The sequence below is a fragment of the Sitophilus oryzae genome, unplaced genomic scaffold (assembly GCF_002938485.1).
Source record: "Sitophilus oryzae breed Bouriz unplaced genomic scaffold, Soryzae_2.0 scaffold_1668_pilon_pilon, whole genome shotgun sequence".
Taxonomy (NCBI): domain Eukaryota; kingdom Metazoa; phylum Arthropoda; class Insecta; order Coleoptera; family Curculionidae; genus Sitophilus; species Sitophilus oryzae.
The window spans coordinates 267366-294175 of NW_022146356.1; the positions used below are offsets into that span (position 1 = coordinate 267366).

The following is a 26810-nucleotide window of genomic DNA, read 5'->3' on the forward strand; positions in this document are numbered from 1 at the left end:
ATTTTAGTATGGGCGGCTATATGTGTCTCTCGGCTTTTAATTATTTTGTACACTTCAAAATGTTTACTATGTTTTTTCTTTTAATATTTTTAAAAGGTTATGTCGTTATTTTCTATAATTTTTAATAAATGTACCCACTAAAGAAGTAAATTGTAATTTTGATATATTATGTGGATCAACTTGAATATTGAGGTGATCCAATATTCTTCAAGTTTTATTTCTTCTAACTTCCAACAACATTCTTCTTCGTCACACTCGCCACAACAATGGAATAACTTTTACTGGCAACCTTTAGTAAATGTTACTTTCACTAGTGAATGTTAGAGACTACTAGGAAAAGTTGACAAATCTCTTTAAAATACCACATTCACTGGTCCAATGCGTAATTGTTAGCTTCCTAGTGAATGTTAACAATCACTGTATTTCCGACTTTCACTGTAACATATATAATAAATTTATATTCACTAAAATTTTCAGTCTAAAGTTGAAATTAATGATTTCAATTAAAGTATCGTTACTTTAATCTACATACATACATACATACTGCCATTACTCGCTGACGAGTATTTGACACGCATCAGAAGATAGTCACGCAAGGCGTTTTCTTTCATGAACTTTTCTGTGACTGAAAAGCCGAATACGTGATGTTATTTGTCTACCGCACTCCGGACATTCAAAAATCTCATTGCTTTGTTGCCTCTTAACTTTTTGGTTCTCGCTGGTAACTGAGTTTACAATTCTTCTCCATTGAGTTCTATTGTGAGCTGCTACTTCCCACTCATTCTGCACGTTAATCCCCCTTAAGTTTTCGTGGAAAATGTCCTTGTACCTTTTGAGTTGTCCACCTGGCTTCCTCTTACCATCTACAAGCTCACCGTAAAGCAGTGATTTTGGTATGCGGTTTTCTTGCATTCTGCATACGTGACCAGCCCTAATTTTACCCTAAATAAAATAAAAATAACACATATTGTCCTGACACAAGCAAGCTTTCTATGCTCTTATTATTTATATACAAACATTTGTTTTCATTTAATAGCATAATATCAGTAATATGCAAAACGTTTTTTATAACGGCTATCAAGACGTTGCCAAAAATACATTTGAAAGTTTTAAAAAACTGTTACAAAATCCAGTTGTTATTATCCTTGACATATGCATATTAAAGAAAATGAAAACCTATACTTTTAATGCAATATTGCGTGTTCACTTATGTATAAACAAATTACGACAAGCAGATGACAAGCATGAAAACAGGTAATTACTAAAATTTTAAAATTTCTCTTTGATTAACATTAAACCTTAAAAATAAAATTTAAAGGTTTTGTTTCAGATGTCAATAATTTTTTTTTAAATTGTTTGGTCTCTTAAAATCCTAAAAAAATAAACGTAAGAAGAGTTGGAGAAAACAGCAGTATTTCGTGTTGAATTTGTCTACATTGTATACAGTACGTCTGCTGGATCTGTGTCTATGAAAGGAATGCGGACAAAAAACATTTAAATAAACAACGTCGTATTTTATACGTCGACTTGACGAGTACGTCACCGCAAATCGCTCCGCCCACTCATTTTATTGGCTACTTGCAAATTTGTCGAATTTTTATTGATGGGACGCGTCGTCTAATTTTTTATGAAAAACATGGAGAGAATATCGTTTCCCCTCTCACGGATACCCCGTAGCTACAGAACGAACAGACGTACTGTACATGCAGTGTTTATTTTAAAGGTTTCTACATAACAGTCTTAATATTATCTACATGACATTCTTAAATCAAATATTAAACTCTTTAAACAATAATGGTAATTTTGCTGCAATAAAATGAGACGATATTTTGTTAATGAACCTTAATTCTGTATAATATTACTTGGGCTCCATAAATATCCATCTTAAGCAACCCAGCTCGCAGCTAAAGGAAATGTTTCAAAACATCTTCAAACTCATTGACTAGAAGATCATTCGTAGCGAGAAACCGCTATAGGAATTAAGTGTTTTGTAATGATTTTTTTCTTAGTAATATTTTAACACCCAAATAGACCAAGTGGCATAATTAACTTATCCGTATACAACGTCCATCTAAATGATTTTATATATTGTTTGCTATTGCAGAATTGTTGCTTAACGTCACTTGATATTAAACGCTAATAAAACATATGGTTGGTACGGTTGTTCATTATACGTAGCTAAAGAATTTACGAAATTTCGAAGTTAATACCTATATCATTATTAAACAGGGTCGGCACGTAAATATTTTAACACGAACTGCATAAATATACCTATATTAAATCTTATTACTAAAATCGCATAAAAAAACAACAATTTTGCTTTTCTTTAGCCTATACAGGGTGGTCCGAACTGTATTCCGGAAACTTCAGTAGCAAATTCTGCAGATAAAAATAAGTAAAAAACTTCGTATAAATGTATGGCCTAAAATGCTGAGTTTCGGAGATACAGGGTGTAGAAGTTCCATTTTTACTTCGATTTTTTCAAAATAATTTCTGAAGTAACGTCAATACTTAAATGAAAATTGGTGTCTGGGATTTTTTTGACATGAGAAATTTGATTTTAATGTCAATATGGCTCCTAATTTGAATAAGAAGACTAAGGGAGGACCATAATGCTATCCATGTATTCATGCATGGTGAGCGGAAAAAGGACTCTAGGGTGGGGATTCTTGACAGTTCTGTTTGACGATTCATTTGACACATTTGAATTTGATTTGAAATTTTGTGGATTTGTTAGTCTTTACGGAGCTTATTTTATGTTATTTATTATTTATTCTACTACTGATAGTTGTATAAAGGTAGTAAATCTAGATGGAAATTGGGGCAGAACTTAAATTAACAGTGACACTATCGCGATTTATCGAAAAAGACTCTAAAATAGTTGGTTGTGTAGCGTGCGGTAGATCTCGGCAAAAATCGAGTGAAATAATGGAACAACTTTTCGCTAGTAAGTGACTATATAATATACATAAGTGCAGTAAACCGATCATTTATGAAATTCACTTAAATTAACTAATTATATATTTTTTCTTGCATTTTTGCTTTTATTTACTACTTGTCAAAGATTAGATGTCAAAGAATTTAGATACGTCAATTTGACTTACCTGCTTCAGTAGCGTATCGGATGTTTATGGTTATAAATAATTATATAACTTGTCTATTTTTATTAGAATTTTATATTCTTATAACAATTTTAATGACTACCAACATTTATTCACAACGTAAAATAAAAAAAAAATTATTGAGTCTACCACACGTCTACCCTACATCATAGTTTTACATTTTTTAAATAAAATTAGAACGGAACTGATAAACCGGAATTTAAGTCGGCTATATTTGAGGCCCATCGCGGTGGACCTAAGATTTTTGATATGCTCCTTCCTTAGTCTTCTTATTCAAATGGCTCCTACTTGTAGAAGGCGCCACCTACATGTGTTTTAACCGTTTTGAAGAGTAATAACTTTTCGTCCGTACCTGTATAAAACTACTGAGTGAAAAAAATATACATTCTCGAAAATTTTTACGTAAAAAATGTCTCTTGGTAAAAATCTCTACGAGCAACGGTTCTCAAGATATTTAGAATGGAAATAGTCAATACATGTCATTATTGACAAAAAATAAACATATATTATGTTGATTAGTTAGTGTAGATAGTTATTTGATTGAAATTATTTATTTGTGAATTTTTTATTTTTCTAAATTAATCATAAATTTTTCTTCGAAAAAATGATAAAAATCAGTTTCTGTTGAACTTTTGCACAAAAACATTTCAAATAAAGGTCAAGGGTAAAAATTTAGTCAACCTGTTTAATTATTTATGTCAATGAAGACAGGTAATGATAATTTCGATTCCAAATATCTCGAGAACTATTACTCGTAGCGATTTTTACCAAGAGACCTTTTTTTCGTAAAAAACGTAGTGAATGTATATTTTTATACTGAGTAGTTTTATACAGGTACGGACAAGAAGTTCTTGCACTTCAAAACGGTTAAAACACATGGAGGTGGCGCCCTCTACAAGTAGGAGCCATATTGACATTAAAATCAAGTTTCTCTTGTCAAAAAACTCCCAGACCCCAATTTTCATTTAAATATTGACGTTACTTCAGAAATTATTTGGAACAAATCGAAATAAAAATGAAACTTCTATACCCTGTATCTCTAAAACTAAGCATTTTAGGACATACATTTATAAGAACTTTTTTACTTATTTTTATCTGCAAAATATGCTGCCGGAGTTTCCGGAATACAATATGTCAATGATTGTCATGTATTGATAATTTCGATTCCAAATATCTCGAAAACCATTACTCGTAGCGATTTTTACCAAGAAACCTTCTTCACGTAAAAAACGTCGTAAATGTGTATTTTTTTACTCAGTAGTTTTATACAGGTACGGACGAAAAGTTATTACTCTTCAAACCAGTTAAAAAATATGTAGGTGGCGCCCTCTACTAGTAGGAGTCATATTGACATCAAAATCAAATTTCTCATGTCAAAAAACTCCCAGACAACAATTTTCACCCAAATATTGACGTTACTTCAGAAATTATTTGGAAAAAATTGAAATAAAAATGAAACTTCTACACCCTGTATCTCCGAAACTAAGCATTTTAGGACATATATTTATACGAACTTTTTTACTTACTGTTATCTGCAGAATATGCTGCCGAAGTTTCCAGAATACAGTTCGGACCACCCTGTAGATTAGATAGATGGATTTATCAGGTGGCCCTCGGCCTATTCCACTGCTACTCTTCTCTAGTGTAGTAATCTAAATCCGGCTACAGGGTTATTACGCTCATCACGTAGTTAATCAAAATCTAATTTTTACGTATATTGTTGAATAAGGGAATACACTTTTAAAAGGGTGCAAATCAAAAAGTCGATACCGAAGCGTCCTTAAAACATCGGAAATTAACAAACTGGTGGCTTTCAAAAGGTGGTGTTATCGTCAGATTTCTTGGGTCGAAAGAGTAACAAATATCGAGGTGTTACGCCGTATGAACAAGGAAAATAAATACATAAAACCCTTAAGAGGGAAAGATTACAATATTTTGCACATGTTATACGAGGTCCTAAATACCAATTACTCCAGATTATTATGGAAGGAAAATCCAAGGAGGACGTCAAAATCGGGGCAGAAGACGAACATCCTGGCTGAAGAACCTCAGCTAATAGTATGGAATTACATGAAATGAAACTGAGTTTACTAGTTTATAATCATCTGCTGATGATGCTAACATGGTTAGCGAGACGCGCGTCCAGTGTATAAGTAAAAGTGTTTTAGTGTATTGTGGTGATTTAGTGTTTCATTTTGCTAAAGTATGTATTAGGATGAATTTCAGAAAAATATTTTGAGCCACCCTGTAGAACGGGTGGTTCAAAAAAGTGTGAGTGGCTCGGGTTGATTTTACCCTGTATATTATTGCATTTTTGGCTTATTTTCTGATTACTTTACATAATACTAAGATATTATTAAATATGTTTTCATAGTTTCAGAAATATTAATAAATAAACTAAATAAAAATAAAATAAAATATATTTTTCCAGCCAATTTGAATATAAATATTATATTAATATATTAAAAATAGAAGAATAGTTGGTCTGTACTTCCTATGACTATCGTAATCTGAAACCATACAGGGTGTAGGGTGTTCAAATTCTATGTCAAATTTTCTAAAATATAAATTTTAAAATGCTGTGAATATAAAAAATTATCCATTTTTTAGTTCTCCATCTAACAAAGAAATAATATACAGGGTGTTCTATTAAAAAAATTAAGAAACCTTATTTTATATTTTAGAAAGTTTGGCATATAAGTTTGAACACCTTGTACGTAGTCGGGGCAGATGATGATTACAGGGTGAGTCTTAAATAAGTGCAAATATTTGCAGGGCTGGTAGATCTCGATAAAAGCAACATATTTTCTCTTGACCGTTTTTCAAATAAGTCCAAAATAACGGCGTTATATTACTTTGAAAATTTTCAAAAAAAATAATTTTTTGCTTAAATTTTGAGAAGCACTGGATCTTTTCTGGATTTTCTTTCTTGTAAATTTAATTTACTACCTACGTTGCCATATTATTAAGAAATTATGTTTATTAACTAACAACTAAAAAAAATTCCAATTTTTTTTCAAAAAACTCCGAATTTTCAAAAAAAATTTTCGCGAAAAAAAACTCAATCGTGTTTATGGGGTCGACATATACTACCCCTAAAAATATTTGCACTTATTTAAGACTCACCCTATTATGTATGTAGCAAAATAAGTACAGACCAACTAATAAATACCTAGTATAATTTTGATTTCAGGACATTTCTTCTATTTTTAATATATTTTTTTTAAATGGCTGAATTTTTTTATTTATTTATTAATATTTCTGAAATAATTATCAAAACATATTTAATAACATCTTAATAGGATTATCTAAAGTGATCAGAAAGGAAGCCAAAAATGCAATAATGTACACGGTGTTCCAATTAAAAAAAGCAAAGATATTTAAACTCAAGAGATACAATTGTTTACCTTTTTCCTTCATCGGCCATTATTCTATCCTTATTTTCGCATCTCTCTTACACCGAAAACATTTGCCAGATTTATCTGTATATTGGTATTAGTATTCGATTAAATACAACAACCAATTGTGAAATAATAAATAATTTCGTTATATTTCTATAATATATCAAGTACCTACATTAATTTGCTAACGTATTTTTTTTTTCATTTAATGCTTAACTGCTTAACTATTTTAAATTTTATAATGGAATAAAAATATCATGGTCGTCTTTCTTTTAACAATAAAAAGCAGTTTGGCAACGTCAGTTTTAGAAATATTCCGGCGTAGTACAACGGATTTCGAGGATGAATGAAAATTCCTAGATTCTACTCAGGGCCCAGTCACTCTTATGGAGCATTAAATTACAAATTGACGATTCGGCCCACTATAGATGGTGCTAATTTACGTCGTGTATATATGGTTGCAGAACAGTTCTTCGTGTATGTATGGTTGCTTCAAACGTTACGATTGGCTCGGTCTTTAAATTCCAGTAGCGTATCGGATGTTTATGGTTATAAATAATTATATAACTTGTCTATTTTTATTAGAATTTTATATTCTTATAACAATTTTAATGACTACCAACATTTATTCACAACGTAAAATAAAAAAAAAAATATTGAGTCTACCACACGTCTACAATACATCATAGTTTTACATTTTTTAAATAAAATTAGAACGGCACTGATAAACCGGAATTTAAGTCGGCTATATTTGAGGCCCATCGCGGTGGACCTAAGATTTTTGATATGCTCCTTCCTTAGTCTTCTTATTCAAAGGGCTCCTACTTGTAGAAGGCGCCACCTACATGTGTTTTAACCCTTTTGAAGAGTAATAACTTTTCGTCCGTACCTGTATAAAACTCCTGAGTGAAAAAATATGCATTCTCGAAATTTTTTACGTAAAAAATGTCTTTAGGTAAAAATCTCTACGAGCAACGGTTCTCAAGATATTTAGAATGGAAATAGTCAATACATGTCATTATTGACAAAAAATAAACATATTTTGTTGAGTAGTTAGTGTAGATAGTTATTTGATTGAAATGATTAATTTGTGAATTTTTTATTTTTCTAAATTAATCATAAATTTTTCTTCGAAAAAATGATAAAAAACAGTTTCTGTTGAACTTTTGCACAAAAAAATTTCAAATAAAGGTCAAGGGTAAAAATTTAGTCAACATGTTTAATTATTTATGTCAATGAAGACAGGTAATGATAATTTCGATTCCAAATATCTCGAGAACTATTACTCGTAGCGATTTTTACCAAGAGACCTTTTTTTCGTAAAAAACGTATTGAATGTATATTTTTATACTTAGTAGTTTTATACAGGTACGGACAAAAAGTTCTTGCATTTCAAATCGGTTAAAATACATTAGGTGGCGCCCTCTACAAGTAGGAGCCATATTGACATTAAAATCAAATTTCTAATGTCAAAAAAATCCCAGACACCAATTTTCATTTAAATATTGACGTTACTTCAAAAATTATTTGGAAAAAATCGAAATAAAAATGAAACTTCTACACTCTGTATCTCCGAAACTAAGCATTTCAGGACATATATTTATACGAACTTTTTTACTTACTGTTATCTGCAGAATATGCTGCCGGAATACAGTTCTAACCACCCTGTAGATTAGATAGATAGATTTGTCAGGTGGCCCTCGGTCTATTCCACTGCTACTCTTCTTTAGTCTAGTAATCTACAGGATACAGGATTATTACGCTCATCACGTAGTTAATCAAAATCTAATTTTTACGTATATTGTTGAATAAGGGAATACACTTTTAACAGGGTGCAAATCAAAAAGTCGGTACCGAAGCGTGGACCCTTAAAACATCCGAAATTAACAAACTGGCGGTTTTCGAAAGGTGGTGTTATTGTCGGATTTCTTGGGTCGACAGAGTAACAAATATCGAGGTGTTACGCCGTATGAACAAGGAAAAATAAATACATAAAACCCTTAAGAGGAAAAGATTAGAATATTTTGCACATGTTATACGAGGTCCTAAATACCAATTACTCAAGAATATTATGGAAGGAAAAATCCAAGGAGGGCGTAGTCGGGGCAGAAGACGAACATCCTGACTGAAGAATATCAGAGAATGGTATGGAATGACATCAAATGGATTATTTAGAGCACCCGCAAATAAAATAAAAATTGCCATGATGATAGCCAAATAGCCCCTTAGTTAGTGCGTCGAGCATCTGTAGCTCCTTTAATAAAATAAAACTTTGGAATTTTGTATAATGTAAACCTATAATATTTATTAGGATGAATTCCAAATATTTTGAGCCATCCTGTAGAACGGGTGCATGGCTCAAAAGAAGTGTGAGTGGCTCGGGTTGATTTTTTTTAAATGGAAACCCCTGTATATTATTGCATTTTTGGCTTAGTTTCTGATCACTTTCCATAATACTAAGATATTATTAAATATGTTTTCATAGTTTCAGAAATATCAATAAATAAACTAAATAAAATTAAAAAAAATATATTAATATATTAAAAATAGAAGAATAGTTGGTCTGTACTTGCCTTCCTATAACTATCGTAATCTTAAACCATACAGGGTGTAGGGTGTTCAAAATTCTATGCCAAATTTTCTAAAATATAAAATAGTTTTCCCTCAATTTTTTTAAATTGAACTGCTAACAATTTTAAAATGCTTTGAATATAAAAAATATCCATTTTTTAGTTCTCCATCTAACGAAGAAATAATATACAGGGTGTTCCATTAAAAAAAATGAAAAAACCCTATTTTATATTTTAGAAAGTTTGCCATATAATTTTGAATACCCTGTGTGGTTTATGTAAGTACAGACCAACTAAAGTAAATACCTAGTATAATTTTGATATCAGGACATTTCAGGATTCAATTTTTAATATATTTTTTTATGAAAGGCTGAATTTTTATATTTATTTATTAATATATCTGAAATTAACAAAACATATTTAATAATGTCTTAATAGGATTATCTAAAGTGATCAGAAAGGAAGCCAAAAATGCAATAATGTAAAGGGTGTTCCAATTAAAAAAAGTCATCCCGATCCACTCACACTTTTTGAACCACCCTGTAGGTAGAAGTTGAAATATTTTCCTGAAATATATCCTAAGACATACTTTAGGTTTGCATTTATTCAACATTTCTATTTTTTTATTATAGGAGCTACAGGTGCTCGACGCGTTGTTACTGGACCCCTATAAAACAGTAGGAACTACTTTGAATTGTGGAAACCACTATTTTCGGCAACTTTTTGTTTGGCAGCCTGTTAAAAGTGTATTCCCCTATTCATAAATACATGTAAAAATTATATTTTTATTATCTTCGTCATGAGCGTAAAATGGTGCGTTTAGACTTGAGCACGCACGAGCTGAGCGTACACGCACGGCATTCGTTCGCGCTCTCGGCTCCATTCAAATTAAAAACTTATTTTTCGACGAATGAAGTAATCCATTTGTGCGCGCACAGCAGAGTTGTATTGGCGAAAATAATGGACGACCAAGAAATAGTCGAGGCTGTAGTCATTGTTATGCACAGCTTAATTATTAAAAAGAAGAAAAATCGAAAACATCGTCGCTGGTGGCAAACCCAAATTTTTAGAAATCGATATAATTTACTGCAACAACTTAGTGTCTGAGGAGGGCTATGATCAGTTCTAAAAATTTGAAAGAATGACCAGGCCCGATTTTGAATATTTACAAAATTTAATAACACCAAAAATTACGAACAAAAGATACAGTACATCTGCTGGATCTGTGTCTACGAAAGGAATGCGGACAAAAAACTGTTTATTAAATATTTTAAAATAAATAATATAAATTTTAAATTTAAATAAACAGCAATATATTTTATACGTCGATTTGACGAGTACGTCACCGCAAATCGCTCCGCCCACTCATTTTATTGGCTACTTGCAAATTTGTTGAATTTTTATTGATGGGACGCGTCGTCTATTTTTTTACGAAAAACATCGAGAGAATATCGTTTCCCCTCTCACGGATACCCCGTAGCTACAGAACGGACAGACGTACTGTACAAATTTTAGAATATTAGCAATTTCATTAATATCGACATATTCAATATTAATTTTACTTTTTTTTATTTTTTAATAATACAAAGAATGTTTAACCTCCCATAATATAGGCAACTTTTCATATTTTTCAATTAATAATAACGAAGATTCATTGATCCACTGCATAATTTTAATAAAGAAATCGAAAACAAATCACACACGCACGCACGAACGCAGACAAATCAAATTGCCGGTGCAAACTGAGCGTTCGCGCACACATAAAATCCCTTTGAGCACGGACCAAAAACCGACACCAGACGGCTCACGTTCGCGGCTGCTCGCGCACAGACAGATTCAGAGTGAGCGTGCGCGCACAGCCGTTTACACTTGAGTATTCGCGGAGGATCAGTGCGTGCGTGCTCAAGTCTAAACGCACTATAATAATCCTGAAGCCGGATCCTGTTGATTAATAGAATGAAAATATATTTTATACGCAATTAATATGGAAGCAGAACAAAAATTTTATTCAAATTGTTAATTAATTTACATGACAACTGTTACATTATATTTACTCCAGTATTATTTTATTTAACGTGATATCCTTGAAACCAATATTTAGAGTGTAAGATTTAGTGAACAAAAATAATAAAATTCTAAATATGCCCCAGTTTACCCCAAGCATACAAAATGTAAGGTATTTGATAAATTATTAATGTGATATAGCCCACATATAACAAGTAATCAATCAAATCAGTGATCTGTATAATTACCACTGCGCTATGAATTAATACCTTTTGTAATTTTTTAAAGCTATTTGTTACTGTTTTTATGATCGTTCCGCCTTTCTACGTAGTTCTTCGGTAGATCTTTTATATTTCTTCATACTTATACATATTCATTAGAAAAAAGCATTAGATACAAGGTATGTATAAGATACTACCTACAAAGAAAATCGTAACTATTAAACTATGAAAGCAAACTTCCTAGTGACTTTTTCAATTTATATTTGCGATAATATTTATGTTGGTGAAACTATGATTTTATAAACATAAATACAGGGTGGTCCGAACTGTATGCCAGAAACTTCGGCATCGTATTCTGCAGATAAAAATAAGTAAAAAAGTTCCTATAAATGTAGGTCCTAAAATGGTTAGTTTCAGAGATACAGGGTGTAGAAGTTGCACTTTTATTTTGATTTTTTCCAAATAATTTCTGAAGTAACGTCAATATATGGATGAAAATTGGTGTCTGGGAGTTTTTTGACATGAGAAATTTGGTTTTGATGTCAATATGACTCCTACTAGTAGAGGATGCCACCTACATGTGTTTTAACTGTTTTGAAGCGTAATAACTTTTTGTTCGTATCTGTATAACACTACCGAGCGAAAAAATATACATCTCTGTGACTTTTTACGTAGAAAATATCTCTTTGTAAAAATCGCTACGAGCAACCGTTCTTAAGATATTTAGAATGGAAACAGACAACACATGTCATTATTGACGAAAAATAAACACGTTGAGTAGATAATTATTTCACTGAAATAATAAATTTGGGAAATTTTTACTTTTTTTTTAAATTAATCATCAATTTTTCTGCAAAAAATGATGATAAAACAGTTTCTGTTGAACTTTTGACACAAAAACTTTTCAAATTTATGATTTCAGTCTAATAACTATTTAGTCAACAGGTTTAATTTATGTCAATGATGACATGTATTGATAATTTCAATTCCAAATATCTCGAAAACCATTACTCGTAGCGATTTTTACCAAGAAACCTTCTTCACGTAAAAAACGTCGTAAATGTGTATTTTTTTACTCAGTAGTTTTATACAGGTACGGACGAAAAGTTATTACTCTTCAAACCAGTTAAAAAATATGTAGGTGGCGCCCTCTACTAGTAGGAGTCATATTGACATCAAAATCAAATTTCTCATGTCAAAAAACTCCCAGACACCAATTTTCACCCAAATATTGACGTTACTTCAGAAATTATTTGGAAAAAATTGAAATAAAAATGAAACTTCTACACCCTGTATCTCCGAAACTAAGCATTTTAGGACATACATTTATACGAACTTTTTTACTAATTTTTATCTGCAGAATATGCTGCCGAAGTTTCCGGAATACAGTTCGGACCACCCAAATTTTAGTTACGTAATGGAGGGCGCGATTTTTAAATTCATTGTTGCCAACCATGGATATATTCGACGTCGGGCTGACTAACTGGAATTTAAATTTCGCGCTGGGGATTCAGGTCCTAGCTCTGCTGTAAAAAATGTCAAGTTGCCACATTTTTTTTCATTTCCTGACATTGTCATTCGTTTTGACTGTTTATAGTTTCGTATAACGAGTTTTTGGTTTAAATAAACAGTATTGTGACACTTTAAGCTTAAAAATGTTTACTAGCAGACCTTGCAGTGGAAGATTGTTCTTTTTTGAACCTCTTTTAGTGCGAAGTGTACAAGATAGCTTAATAGCCGTAAAGAACTCATCACAACTTTATTAGAATATTTTGAACGGGAAAGCGGTTGTAATGGCCCTTTATGTCTGTTATGTGCTGTTAAGGAGGTGAGTTTTGTTGATGTAAATAATAACTGTTTATACATATATTTACAATTAATTTATTTTTGTTTCCTAAAATATGTTGATTAAAAGAAAATATGTAAAAGTAGGCAACGCTGTGTCGGTCAAGCTTAATGACATGACTAAAAGTTTTTTGATGATGATATGAACCAACTCGTTTATATTATAAAAAACAGAATACCAGAAATAATTTTCTCTCATTAAAATAATTTGTGCTTTACGCATTCCAAGATAAGACAGGATAGCCGTGCTCAATATATTAGATATAGGTTATTTACTTCCTAAATAACAGAATTTTTGAAATAACTTTAAAAGTGCCTTTAGCATGACTAATTCAGGTATTTGAGCAGAAATAGAATGCTGATACAGTTTGAAATTCCAACCACACTGCAGTTTAGACTTGTTTCGAATAATATTATGAAACCCCAGTGAGATCCATATTAAATTTTCGCACTACCTTATGGAGACCTTATCTACCGTATCCTCCAAAATATTAAAAAAACGTACGACAAGTTATCCTACGTAGAAGTAAGTACGATATAACCTTGCTTTGGGTTCCTTTTTTACTACAGGAACATCGAAGGGAACGAATGCGCTGATGAACTGGTAAGGCGAAGGGTTGCTCCTTGGACTAGATACCTACATCAGAAAAAGTTTTTACTCGCCTCAATACCATAAAAAAACATTTACCCTCATTTTCTGTCTATGGCGGACAGTAAATGGAAAATTTAAGCACCTGTAACCTGCAGGACAGCCAGGAAAACTTGACCCAAATACGACCTTAAGGAATCGGAAAAGCTCATAGTTAAGTCGCGTAAGGTTATCGCCAGGATAACGGCAGTATATACGGGACACTAACTAATTGGTGAACATGCGGCGAGAATGGGCATCTCTTATAACGAAGTTTGCTGAAGCTGCAAGGACCCCAAGGAAGTGGAAACGATCCTTCATTTCCTGTGCCGCTGTCCGTCTTTGTATAGGACTCTACTTTGTATTAGGGCAGCTTTCTAAGTTTTTCTAATTTTTTTTCTCTGTTGCCGGGAAGAGCATAGCAGAAGTCTCGCATTACCTGAGTGCTACCGAATGGTTTAAACACTTAACAATCCAACTTTCCCATCCCTAGGGATAGGTTCTCATAGTGAGTGGTATGTGGTATCAAAACGGCAATTCTGCTAATTGGAGTTCGACAAGCAGTGGGCACTCGGCACTTCAACCCATCAGCCTACCAACCAAACGCATAAAATTATGTTATAGATACCATAAGAACTAAAATATTATTAATTAAGTACCTACCTACTTTTGTGAATTTTAATAATAAAATCTAAAAACGATATCGGATATCGAATAAAATAAGTAAAACTTCTCAATTAATGCGCTTGTAGAATAATAATAAGTCCTAATGATTATGTAAATTTGCAATGATTCATTGATCATTAATAACAATTTCAACCAAATAGGATCATTTTGGACCAAAGCATTGTGCAACTGAAAGTATGTAATATACATATTATTCCATTTCTACAAAGAGAAAAATAATGTAATAAAGAAAAATGGGGCAACCAAATGTCACGTTTTGTAACGATCTTGAAGATAGCTTTTGAACAAAAACAAGTTATATATTATACGCTTGACCCGTATCATTTTATTTAATGTAAGTCATGAAGATTTATTAGATTAATTAAGATTATGACTACCGAAAAAAAGAAAATATTTGAAAGTTTAGAGTAGGCATATTTTTGATAATGTTTCAATTTTCTCGAGTCCGATGGTAATATAATAAACCAAAAAAATAAACACAGCAAATTAAATTTAATTAAAACTTTTAATTAAGCTGTTCGTCGCTTGAGCAACATTTTATAGATCTTATCAGTTTTATGTTCTAGTAAATATTAAATTAACCAAAAATACCATTTTAGCACCTTTTGTAAGACGTAAGAAAACCTGCTATATTGTCGGAATACTTTCACATAAAGTAAAGTATAAATAAATAATCAGTATTACATATTTTTATTACTCTATAACGTGCGAGGGTGTAATAAAATGTTAAAGAAGCACGACGTCTATTTAGTTCAATGTTACGGAAAAGGTGAACAGCAAAACATATGACGTTAAGACGTTAATCAAAATTGATAATTACCATCTATCCAAGAATCAAAAGGAAATGATATTATCATAGATATGCGTGATTTTAAGGACTTAAAATCAGTACAACCGGATTTTATTATTTTTATTTTCCTCTAAAACGGTATGTAAATTTGATAAACATTGTCACATCATGGATCACTGAGCGAACCCTTCCTAACAAATACAGGAGTTAGGCAGGGATGTGTCTTAGCACCACTCCTCTTCAACATATTCATAGCAGCGCTCGCCATTATAGTGGACAGCAATTAAGTGCATTAGATACAGATACGACGGCGGTCTGTTCACCATAAAAAGACTCAGGGCAAAAACACGTACAAAATTCATCACAGAACTTCAATACGCTGATGACCGCGCTCTAGTTGCAAAAACATTACGGCAATGACAAGAAATGCTGAATATGAGCCTGGACATATGAGGCTTTGGGCCTTAAGTTGAACATCGATAAAACTAAAACAATGTGTCTCCCCCAGAAGATCACAACAATGCTATAAAAATCGGAGAAGAGCTATTGGAATATGTAACGGAATTCAATTACCTCGGCAGTTTGATTTCGGAAAAGGCCAATATCGACTGTGAAATTCAGCACAGGATTAGCAGCGCCTCAAGAGCATTCTGAAAATTAAAAGACAGCGTTTGCTACAGTCATGACAAGCACAAAAACTTGCGGTGTACCGAGCAATTATAATGTCCACTATGTTATATGGAAGCGGAACCTGGATGCCGACAAACGAACGCATTAAACAAGTTTTTAGATTTTGTTAGCGCACAATAGAAGGCAATGGAGAAGTATTGTAAACTCAGTTAACAGCGACAACCAAAAAGTAAAGAGGCAACAAAGCAATGAGATTTTTGAATGTCCGGAGTGCGGAAGAGAGATAACATCACGTATCGGGCTTTTCAGTCACAGAAAAGCTCACAAAAGAAAACGCTTTACATAACCATCTTCTGATGCGTGTCAAATACTCGTCAGCGAGTAATGGCAGTATGTATGCAAATTTGGTAAATTGGATATGGGATTAACTATTTAAGAAGAAGCAAAATTTTTACAAAGAATGCATTTTTCTAAAAATGTTGGTAATAAATAAGTTTTTCCTCTTGTGAAGACAATACGGAGCAAAGATATTTAAACTCAATACGGAGACAAACTTCAAGAATCACTGATTAGCGAAACTAGTCTTGGTCTTCCAGACTTGTTCTTGTACAAAAAGTAAGACCAAGGCCACGACTAGTGTTCAATTGCAAGACCAATTTTCTATATACTTTTCTTCCGTGATTTTTTTTCAATATTTTAATAGTTATTCGGCTATTCAGGTTAGAGATGAATAAAAACAGAGATCATTAAAATCGGTCCAGCCGTTTTTGACTTAGAAATGGTGTAACTAGCCCGACTTTGTTTTATTTATATACTTAGAAATCATTTGATTTTATTTCATCCATAACGGTATAAAGAAATTAAAGAATAACAAGAATTCCATATAAGCATCTTGCATTTAGGTCGACGATTTAAAAAAGTATGTTCTAGAGAAAACAAGGAAGAATTATTTCATTTTCACCGTTGACCCTGACAGTCAAATGTGCTCGTCTATGTTAATTAAAGTGGAGAGAGGTCAACATACTAGACTTAGAATCTAATATTTAAGCGGTTGAGATGACCTTAAGTATGATAATTATGCAAACCAGCAGAGAAAACATTTGAAATTTGAAAATTAAGAGGTTTGGTTTGGTTTGGTGGAATTGAAATTTGAAAATTAAGAGGTTTGGTTTTAGCACTGGCATTATACGTTTATTGAATCTATGAAAATTGCCCAAAAACAATTGACCGAAAATAAAAGTATCCAAAGAGATTCACAGAAATAAAAATTCCCCGAAATGTCGATGTTTGGTTAAAAATTGCTTTAATACAGGAGAGTAGATAATTTTCGTCCGTACCTGTATAAAACTACTGACTAAAAAATATAAATATTTCCGCTGTTTTTACGTAAAAAAAGTCTCTTGGTAAAAATCGCTATGAGTAATGGATCTCCAGTCAGTCTAATTAATAGATACATATCATCATTGACAAAAAATTTGAAAATATACCTACAAAACAACAACAACAACAGTTGACAAAATAGTTCTTAGACTGAAATCATAAATTTGAAATGTTTTTGTACCAAAATTTCAACAAAAACTATTTCGTCTAATTAATTTAAAAAAAAGTTCCCAAATATATCATGTCAGTCAAATAACTATCTATAGTCAACATGTTTATGTTATGTCAATGATGACATGTATTGATTATTTCGATTATTATTATTCGTAGCGATTTTTATCAAGAGGCCTTTTTTACGTAAAATGGCAGATATTCTTTCACTGAGCAGTTTAATACAGGGTACGGACGAAAAGTTATTACTCTTCAAAACAATGACTCAAGAATCCAAGGACAAATAACATCCGAGAGCAACATGCCACCAAATAGTGCCGTGGCACATATTTTGCTTAACTTGAAGAGATTTATATTTTTTGATAAATGTTTTGACTACGCCTATGGTGTATACCGTGGTAACATACTAATTAATTACGAAAAAAAAATGTATTAAAAAGTTAACAAAAGGTACAAAACTAGTTTCGACGTGTAACACACATCAAGTACATATAATATCAGAAAAATAATTATCGAATTCAATAAGAAAACTAAGAAAACGCTAAAAAGGTGGTGTGGACTCTTTATTTACCTATGAAACGTAACTCCTGGCTCTTTCTTATCGTTGCGCCTTTTACACTTGAAAGCTGAACAACTAATCACGATTGCAATAAAGTTTATACAAGGTTCACTACACACAAACTATTAAAAATCGCTAAAATTGTCGCTGATGACCACCTAATGACTCATTCGTTGCCACCAACAAAATGGTTAAAAACCAGTTAAAAATATTTTGTTAGCGCATTCTACAAGTAGGAGTCAAATTGACATTGACATCAAATTTATCCGGTCGAAAAACAACCAGAAAAATACCGATATTAGTTTAGAAATTATTTTGAAAAAATCGAAATAAAAATAAAACTTTTGCACCCTGTATCTCCGGAACGAAGCATTTTAAATCATAAATTTATATGAACTTTTTAACTTATTTTTATCTCCAGAATACGCTGGCCAAATTTCCCGAATACAGTTCGGACCACCCTGTATAAGCCGAATTATTTAACTTTAAAAATTAAAAAAATATATAGATTTTTTTCTTAAATTTTGAAAACTTGTTTTTTCCATTATCTAAATTTAGTCTACTATCCTTGTTGCCATATTAATGACGTGTTTTTTTAACTAAAAAATTAAAAATCCTCTTATTTTGTCAAGAACAAAACCTCATAGACGGGTTCTTGTGGTCGAAATAAGACTAACCCTCTATAGTTTATGTAATAAAAAGTTTGTTTCAATATACCTACATGGTTTCGACATACTGGGCCTTTTCAAAGAAATTAAACCCCCGCGTAAAACTAGGGACTCAGGTATAGCAAAATCAAAATATAGTTTTTTACTTATATCTTCAACTCTTCATGCATGGCATTATATAACAGATAGAAAATTAGCACTTCCACTTGGATATCATAATTAATATTAATTACCACATGTCCATTGTAATTTTTTCTTACGGACTGTCGATCCCTACGCATATTTTTTAATTAGAAACAATAGCCCGTTTTAATAATAGCTTTTTTACATAATTTCTGAAATTCGCTATTATTAATATTTAAATATATACATTTTGCAATCATAACAAATTTATTGCCATTTATCCACACGCAATATTTTTACACTACATATTAATAACCTGTTTAAATTTTAATTAATTAGATACATTAGTCATATTGATAAGTTTTTTTAAATCCGTGATAAAGACCCATCTACACATAACGTTTTACCTGTCAGGTAAAACGGTTTAAAAAGTAGCGTATACACTGTAAGTTTTACCTGCAGTTTTATCAATTATAGCATTGTGTATAGTGGACTAAAAAACATATGGAACTTCACTACAAAATTGTATCTATGGTTTAATTTTCATTATGTCCATTTTTATTATCATAAATATGTCCTAAGTCTATGAAATAGGACATATTTATTATTATATACCGGGTGCGTCTCAAAAGTGGCTCACCCCTATAACTTTTTTATTTTTTCAGTTAACAAAGCGAGATTTAGTATGTTAGTATATGACATAAGTTAGCATTGATTGACGTATTTAATTATTGTTTTTGATCACTTCCTGTTTCACCGGAAATGACTACAACTTTTGATTTAAATTGCACCCTCGGTATATTTTTACTTTATTCGACAGAATAGAATGACATACTAACTTACATACTACTACATAATGTATTTTAAATTTCAATCTAGAGTGCCATGGCTGTGTTATAAACAATAATTTTTAATCAAGGAGTCTTGGAAAAATAAATTTCATCGTCTAATGCTTTTCGTGTCTCGTCCTGGCCAGTTAAAAGATGCCCAAATTGTATTTTTAATCATATCTCAATTTTTTCAAATGGAACAAAGGTGGCTCAATTAAACTGGCCGAGTCTTAAATAAGTGCAAATGTTTTCAGGGCTAGTAGATCTCGATAAAAGAAACAAATTTTCTCTTTGCCATGTCCAAAATAACAGAAGTTATTCAAGTATGAAAATTAAAAAAAATTATGTATTTAAAAAAAATGAGACACCCTTTTTAGGAGTCACCGGATTTTTTCTATATTTGCATCTCTTTTAGTGACGTAGGTAACCATAGAGTAAAGCCGCAACCATTGTAACTATCAGTGATTAAGAAATTATACCGTGAGAGAAAATTTGCGGTGAACACTGTGAACAGGCAGTTCTAAAAAGTTATCTAAAATATACTGGAAAATTTAATTTGAAGAAAAGAACGATTGTGAACATTCTTTTTGCGAAAAAAAAGACTCATAGACATGTTACTTAGGGTCGAAACTTATTTAAGACTCACCCTGTATACTAATTTATTTCATCTTATTTTTCCTTTTGGCACTAGTAGTCCCGACAAAACGTATATTTAAACGTAATTTTCTTCTCTTGCAGTTAATAATAGGTAATTTTGGACTTAGCTACGAACAGAGCAAGACCCAAATGGCTATATGGGCTATATTAGCCGCGCCTCTACTTATGTCAGTCGACTTAAGGACAATCAGGCCAGAGTACAAATCTATATTACAAAATAAGAAAATAATAGCTGTGGACCAGGATCCTCTGGGTATTCAAGGAAGGAGAATATATAAAGTAAGTCATATATTTGTAAAAGTCAATGTCAGTTTAGGTACTAATTGATTTTCCCACCATTTTAATTTTTTTCTTTAAATGTGCCATGCTAAAAGTATAAAATACGGTAAATATTAATTTCGACATCTTCACCTTAGAGACGGGTTGTTATTTAATATAATCCGTTATTTTATATTGTTATTAAATATCAATTCACACAACAGTTGTACCTTCCAAGAAATAACAGTGCATCAACAGCAACATCCGCGAAGTAATGTCTCAAAAAACGCGCCAAGAAATTCTAAGCAAGAAGCAGTTGCTTCAAAAAAAATATCTTACAAAATAACAGTCAGCCGACAGTAACCGCTAGCGACGTGATGTCAAGATCGCCGAGCTCACCAGTTCTATCAGACTCATAACAGTTGAAGAACTTAACAATTTACAGATATGTGAATAACAGTACACTATCTAGAAGTGGACAAGTGTTATTTCTAAATAACAGTTGCAACTTCAGTAACATCTGAAAAGAAATTTGTTATTTACTGCTTATCATAGTGTGGTGTATAAGTTACACCCTCAATATCTGTAATATTTTATTCATCTATAAAGTAAAAAGTAATAATAGTAAAAGTTTTAACTGTTATTTACAAATACCAGTTTTGAGTACCTGTATAGCATACTGGTTATTTCACATCTGTTATTTTTTTCGATGTACTTAAACAGCCGTTAAACGGTAGCCTACTAAAATGCCGTTAATAGATATTGTGACGTCGTTCATGTCGGCGGAAAGTAATGCCTAGCCTTAAGCATTTTGCAAGAGCACCCGTGGGTCAGTGGCTGACGCGATCGCTTCGTAAGCGATGGTCCGTGATTCAAATCTCACGCCGACCAAGACTTTTTATTTTTTTTGCTTAGAGCGTGATATTATTGCACTGGTTTCACTCTTTTTGGTTGGATTGGTTTAGTTATTTGGCGGGTTGGTTAGCGTGGTTATTTGGAGGGTGTTAATTCATTGGTTAGTTGGTTATTTGGTGAGGTTGGTTGATTTTTACTAATTTATATTTGTTTTTATATATTTTATCAGTGTCGAGGTTAGTTGCGTTGGTTATTTGGTGGGGTGGATAGCGTTGGTTAGTCCTTATAAAATTCCTATATTTCATAAAGCCGTCAAGTGCGTCACATCAACGACGTCATACCTATTAACGGCATTTTAGTAAGCTACCGTTTAACGGCAGTTTAAGTACAGCCTATTTTTTTGTATCAACAAATTGTCAAATGTAAAACTCGGATATCTTGAACGGTCATTGTAGGTCGACTGTTACTAACTGATATTTTTTTAAACAACTGTTGCCATATTGGTAGAATTTCGTGGCTTAATAATACCTGTTATCTTTTGCAAGTAACAAGTGTATCAATCTGTTATTTATACAACAGTTTGGAAATAACAGTTTATAAATAACAACTCAAAAAAAATATAAATATTAAATTTCCTCAACCCAAAGAAAGTATTCTTTTGTAAAATTACTAATTCACAAACTCTCCTTTTCAGCACAAGGGTATTGAAATATGGTCTCGACCTATAACTCCAATCTTTCAAAATTACTTCTCATATGCCATAGCCTTTGTAAATAGGCGTACAGATGGTACTCCGTCGGATGTAGCTGTAACGCTCAAAGAGTTAGGACTCACTTCACCTACTGGATATCGAGTTGAAGTAAGGAAAACATAACAATATTAAGGCAAATTGTGAGCTAGAAATAATGTTAACATATAAAACGGATATACTAGTCCAACGAGTCGTGATATATTTCGACAGACGACATTCAAAAAATGACAGAAACTACAATTTACCTGTAATTAAAATGACAGACAACAACTGATACAACTGGACTGGTATACCGGGTGCGTCTCAAAAGTGGCTCACCCCTATAACTTTTTTTATTTTTTTTTCAGATAAAAAACGAGATTTGGTATGATAGTATATGACATAAATTAAGATTGATTGACGTATTCAGTTGTTTTTGGCCACTTCTTGTTTCACCGGAAATGACTACAAATTTTGGTTTTTAAATGGCACCCTCGGTATTTTTTTACTTTATTAGATAGAAAACGAGACTCCGAATAGAATGACATACATCATAAGTCAACTTTAGACATTCTCGCTTAAAAAAATCGTATTTTAAATTGCAATCTACAGTATGTCCCCGGATTGACGTTACAAGAGGAAAAACTTTTTTATTATTGATATTTTGAGAAAAATGTTCATATATGCTTCATAAAAAATTTTGCTTGTTCTAAAATGGTTAATCCCGTTTATACTTTTTCAAAATTCCATGAATTCCAAAAACATGAAAATATGGTTAAAAGTCCTAAGAATCACAACGCGTTTCTATGGTAATATAATTTCGTTTTCATTCTTTGATATATTTTGTTATTCATAGAATTTTAATTAACGTCGTATTTTTTGTTGTTTTAAAATATTGAAGAAGCACAAAATTTATTTAGTTCAATGACACGGAAAGGGCGACGATAGTTATCGGAAAATGTAATAGTAAAAATGTAATACTTTAGCAACCGCAAGAAATATGACGTTAATCAAAATTCATGAATATGCTGAAATAACCATCTATCAAAGAATGAAATTGAATTGATATTACTATAGAAACGCCTTTTAATTTTTAGGACTTAGAAACAAATCAAACATATTTTCACGCTTTTCTTAATTTTTTCTAAAATTGTATGGCATTTTGGAAAAGTATTAAAGAGGATTATCCATTTCGAAATAAGCAAAAATTTTTATGAAGAATGCATTTTTCTGAAAATATCAATAAAAAAGTTTTTCCTTTTGTAAAGACAACCCGAGGACATACTGTAGAGTATAGGCTGTGTCAAAAACACTACTTTTTAATCAAGGAGCCTTGGAAAAATAGATTTCATCGTCAATGTTTTTCGTATTTTGTCCTACCCAGTAAAAAGATGCCCGAATCGTATTTTTAATCATAATTATGTCAATTTTTTCAAATGGAACGAGGATGGCTCATTATGCCAATGAGCATATAAATAATATAATATATAAATAAAATAAATAGAATAAATTGATACCACACACTTGGTATTTCAAGTCAAAATGTCGTTATGAACCGCATGTTACAATTTCAAATAAACCATATGCGAAAATGTCAAAAGTTGACATGTGATACGTCATTCTATTCAGAGTGTCATTTTCTATTTAATAAAGTAAAAAAAATACCGAGAGTGCTATTAAAAAATTAAAAGTTGTAGTCATTTCCGGTGAAACAGGAAGTGACCGAAAACAATTGAATACGTCAATCAATCCTAATTTATGTCATATTTTTTTTATTTATTGCCTTTATCGAAAAAAATAAAAAAGTTATAGCGGTGAGCCACTTTTGAGATGCACCCGGTACTGAGTAGTTTGACCAACTCTCATTTGATAGATTATACTCAATTTACGTTACACAATAAGTAATACACGTATATGTACAAAATACAATTACAAGTTAAAAATCATATCTTGATAATATGGCAACATATAGGTAGTAGATTAAATTGGTAGAGGAATTAAAACAGAAAAAATCCAGTGATTCTCAAAAGCTAAGGAAACAATCAATTTATTTTATCGAGATCTACCACTCTGTATATTACAAATCAGAATTAAAAATTTATAACGAAACCCAATAATTTTTTCACAATTTTGCTTTACTAAACTATGTAAAACCCTTCGAGCAATTTTAACTAACCTATTTTTTTTGTAGGACTTGTATGAAGATGTGGATTACGAAATTTTATCACCCCAAACAAAAATTAAAGTGAAAGTTAATCCATCAGGTATGAGATGAAAATATAAACATAAGCAATATATAACTTTATATAAAATCATATTTATTGGTTCTTTTTTACTGATATATCATATACGATCACAACTACAAAGCTATAACCCTTGTATATGGATTTTTAAAGTAGCTCAACCTAAGACGTTTATGGATGTAAAGCACCAGATGGCGGGGCGTATTTCACGGTCATTTACTACAGAAAAATATTTTTTGTTACTCTGAATTTTGTAGCGACCAATAAAAACAGAGAAAATAAAAATCGATAATTTTCGTACTATGCCAATTGGTTACTAATCGAGCAGATACTTTTTGTCTATTAGATATGCTATAAAAGCTGGTATAGTATTTTTAATACCCATTTAGAATAACACCATCCTTATTTATTATTAATAAATCAGGTGAAACAAAAAATTACCAACAAAAATGAACGTCGATTACTAATAATTTGTTAGATGTCACGTTTTTGAAGTTACGTTTCATGTTAATGTCATAACGCAAAATAAGATATAAAAATGCGATATTCTGATGAATCCAAAAACTTATGCTTAATGTAGTAAACTATTTTCAAAAGATTTAGGATCTCGATTTAAGGCAATTCAAAAAGCGTCCGAAGCACTAAAAGTCCCAGAATGCACATTATATAATCTAGAAAAACCAAACAGAGCTACAGATTTCGAATTTAGAAGAAATATGTCTGCAAGCGTTTCCCGGAGCAAAATCCGAATTACAAAGAAAACCCTACATTGTTTGAGGGAAGTAATTTACAAAATGTATGCGCGAAAGGATAAAATCACAGTAGAAACTCTAAGAGTCTCCAGAAACTAAGATTTCCAAAAGTTCGTTATATTTGGGAATTAAAAAAATGGGTTTTCATTTCAAAAAACGGGATGGAAGAAAACAGTTATTGGAAATGCCTGGAATCAGATTAAAAAGAATATTATTTTTGAACAAATACCATGCTGCTAAAAGTGAAAAGCTTTTTACACCTGTTTTTCTGGATGAGACATGGATTTTTAGTAAAAGCGGGGATAGAAGAATGTGGCAAGATGGTACTAAACACAGTGATTTAAAAAAAACTGGAAGTGGGACGCGATATGTAATTGTTCATGCCGGTAATAAAAATGGTTTTGTGGTAAATGCATCGCTAATTTTTAAATGCAATAAAAAAACAGGTGATTACCATGACAACATGAACACCGAAAATTTTGAAAACTGGTTTAAAAAGCAACTAATTGTAAACTTGGAAGAACCATCGTTAATTATAATGGATAACGCAACGTACCACAGTCGCCTGGATGAAGAAATCCCAAGAAAAAGTTGGAGCAAAACACGCATGTTAGAATGGCTCAAAAAGAAGAATATTCCTTTTCCAGATCACATTTTAAAGGATGCTGTTTGGAATATAATTGAAAAGCAAGTTTTTCCGGAAAAAAATTATCATTTAGATAAATACGCTGCCGAGCATGGTCATTGTGTTCTCAGGCTACCACCCTACCATTGCCATTTTAATGCCATCGAAATGGTATGGTCTGAAACTAAAAGGCATTATACCAAGCTATTATGAAAACTGCAGGGTCACCTACTGAAGTGTTAAAAGTATGGAATGACGTTGTAAATAATGTACCGGAGCAACACTGGCAGAATTACATAAAACATACAGAGAAAATTATTTCTGAAGCATGGGAAGTAGAAAACAAACTGGATCTACTAAACATCGAACCTATGGTGATCTCTGTATCCAATGAATCCGATGATGAACTATCACTTTCCGAAAGTTATTCTGATTTAGAAAATAATTAAACTTAGCCTTTAAGATCACGTTGTCATTTTTTTTAAATCTAGAATTTGTACTTAAACGAGCCCTTAAATAAATATTATTACTGCTTGCTCGACTTCTTGTTATATTATTTATTATACTTTTAGTGCTTCAGACGCTTTTTGAATTGCCTTAAATCGAGATCCTAAATCGTTTTGTGAATATAGTTTACTACATTAAGCATAAGTATAAGCCTTAAATCGAGATCTTAAATAATATAGGTATTTTTTTAAGAAAACTCGGTATCTAGTTAATAAAACAATATTTTTAAAATTAGTACGCTTCTTTTATATTTTTTTTATTACGTGAACATCTTTAGAATTTCATAAAATTAATTTTTATTATTATAAACCGCCACTGATAATATGAAATTTCAAGTCACTCCGCCAATGCAATAAGAAATATGTCAAGCATTTGACATGACAAAGGTCATAACCTATTTTTTTTCATGCGGGTTTAGATGGTGCAAGAAGCCGCATACGTTAAGTTACTAAAACGGCTGGTACCTCTAAATAGGTATTAAAAATACTATAATTATACAATTCGACCATTGTAAATACCCGACAAATTCCGCAAGGCCGACGAGGCCGATGCTT

General features: G+C 31.7%; 1 protein-coding gene across 1 annotated transcript in view; it reads left to right on the forward strand.

Annotated features, from left to right (window-relative positions):
* LOC115880959 (alpha-N-acetylgalactosaminidase) overlaps window positions 1–26810 on the forward strand; it is a 90771-nt gene that overhangs the window by 61058 nt on the left and 2903 nt on the right. Inside the window, exons 6-8 of the mRNA XM_030898301.1 lie at window positions 20368–20565; window positions 22094–22258; window positions 24321–24393. Of these exons, the coding sequence (XP_030754161.1) occupies window positions 20368–20565; window positions 22094–22258; window positions 24321–24393 (436 nt within the window). The remainder of the gene's footprint in view (window positions 1–20367; window positions 20566–22093; window positions 22259–24320; window positions 24394–26810) is intronic.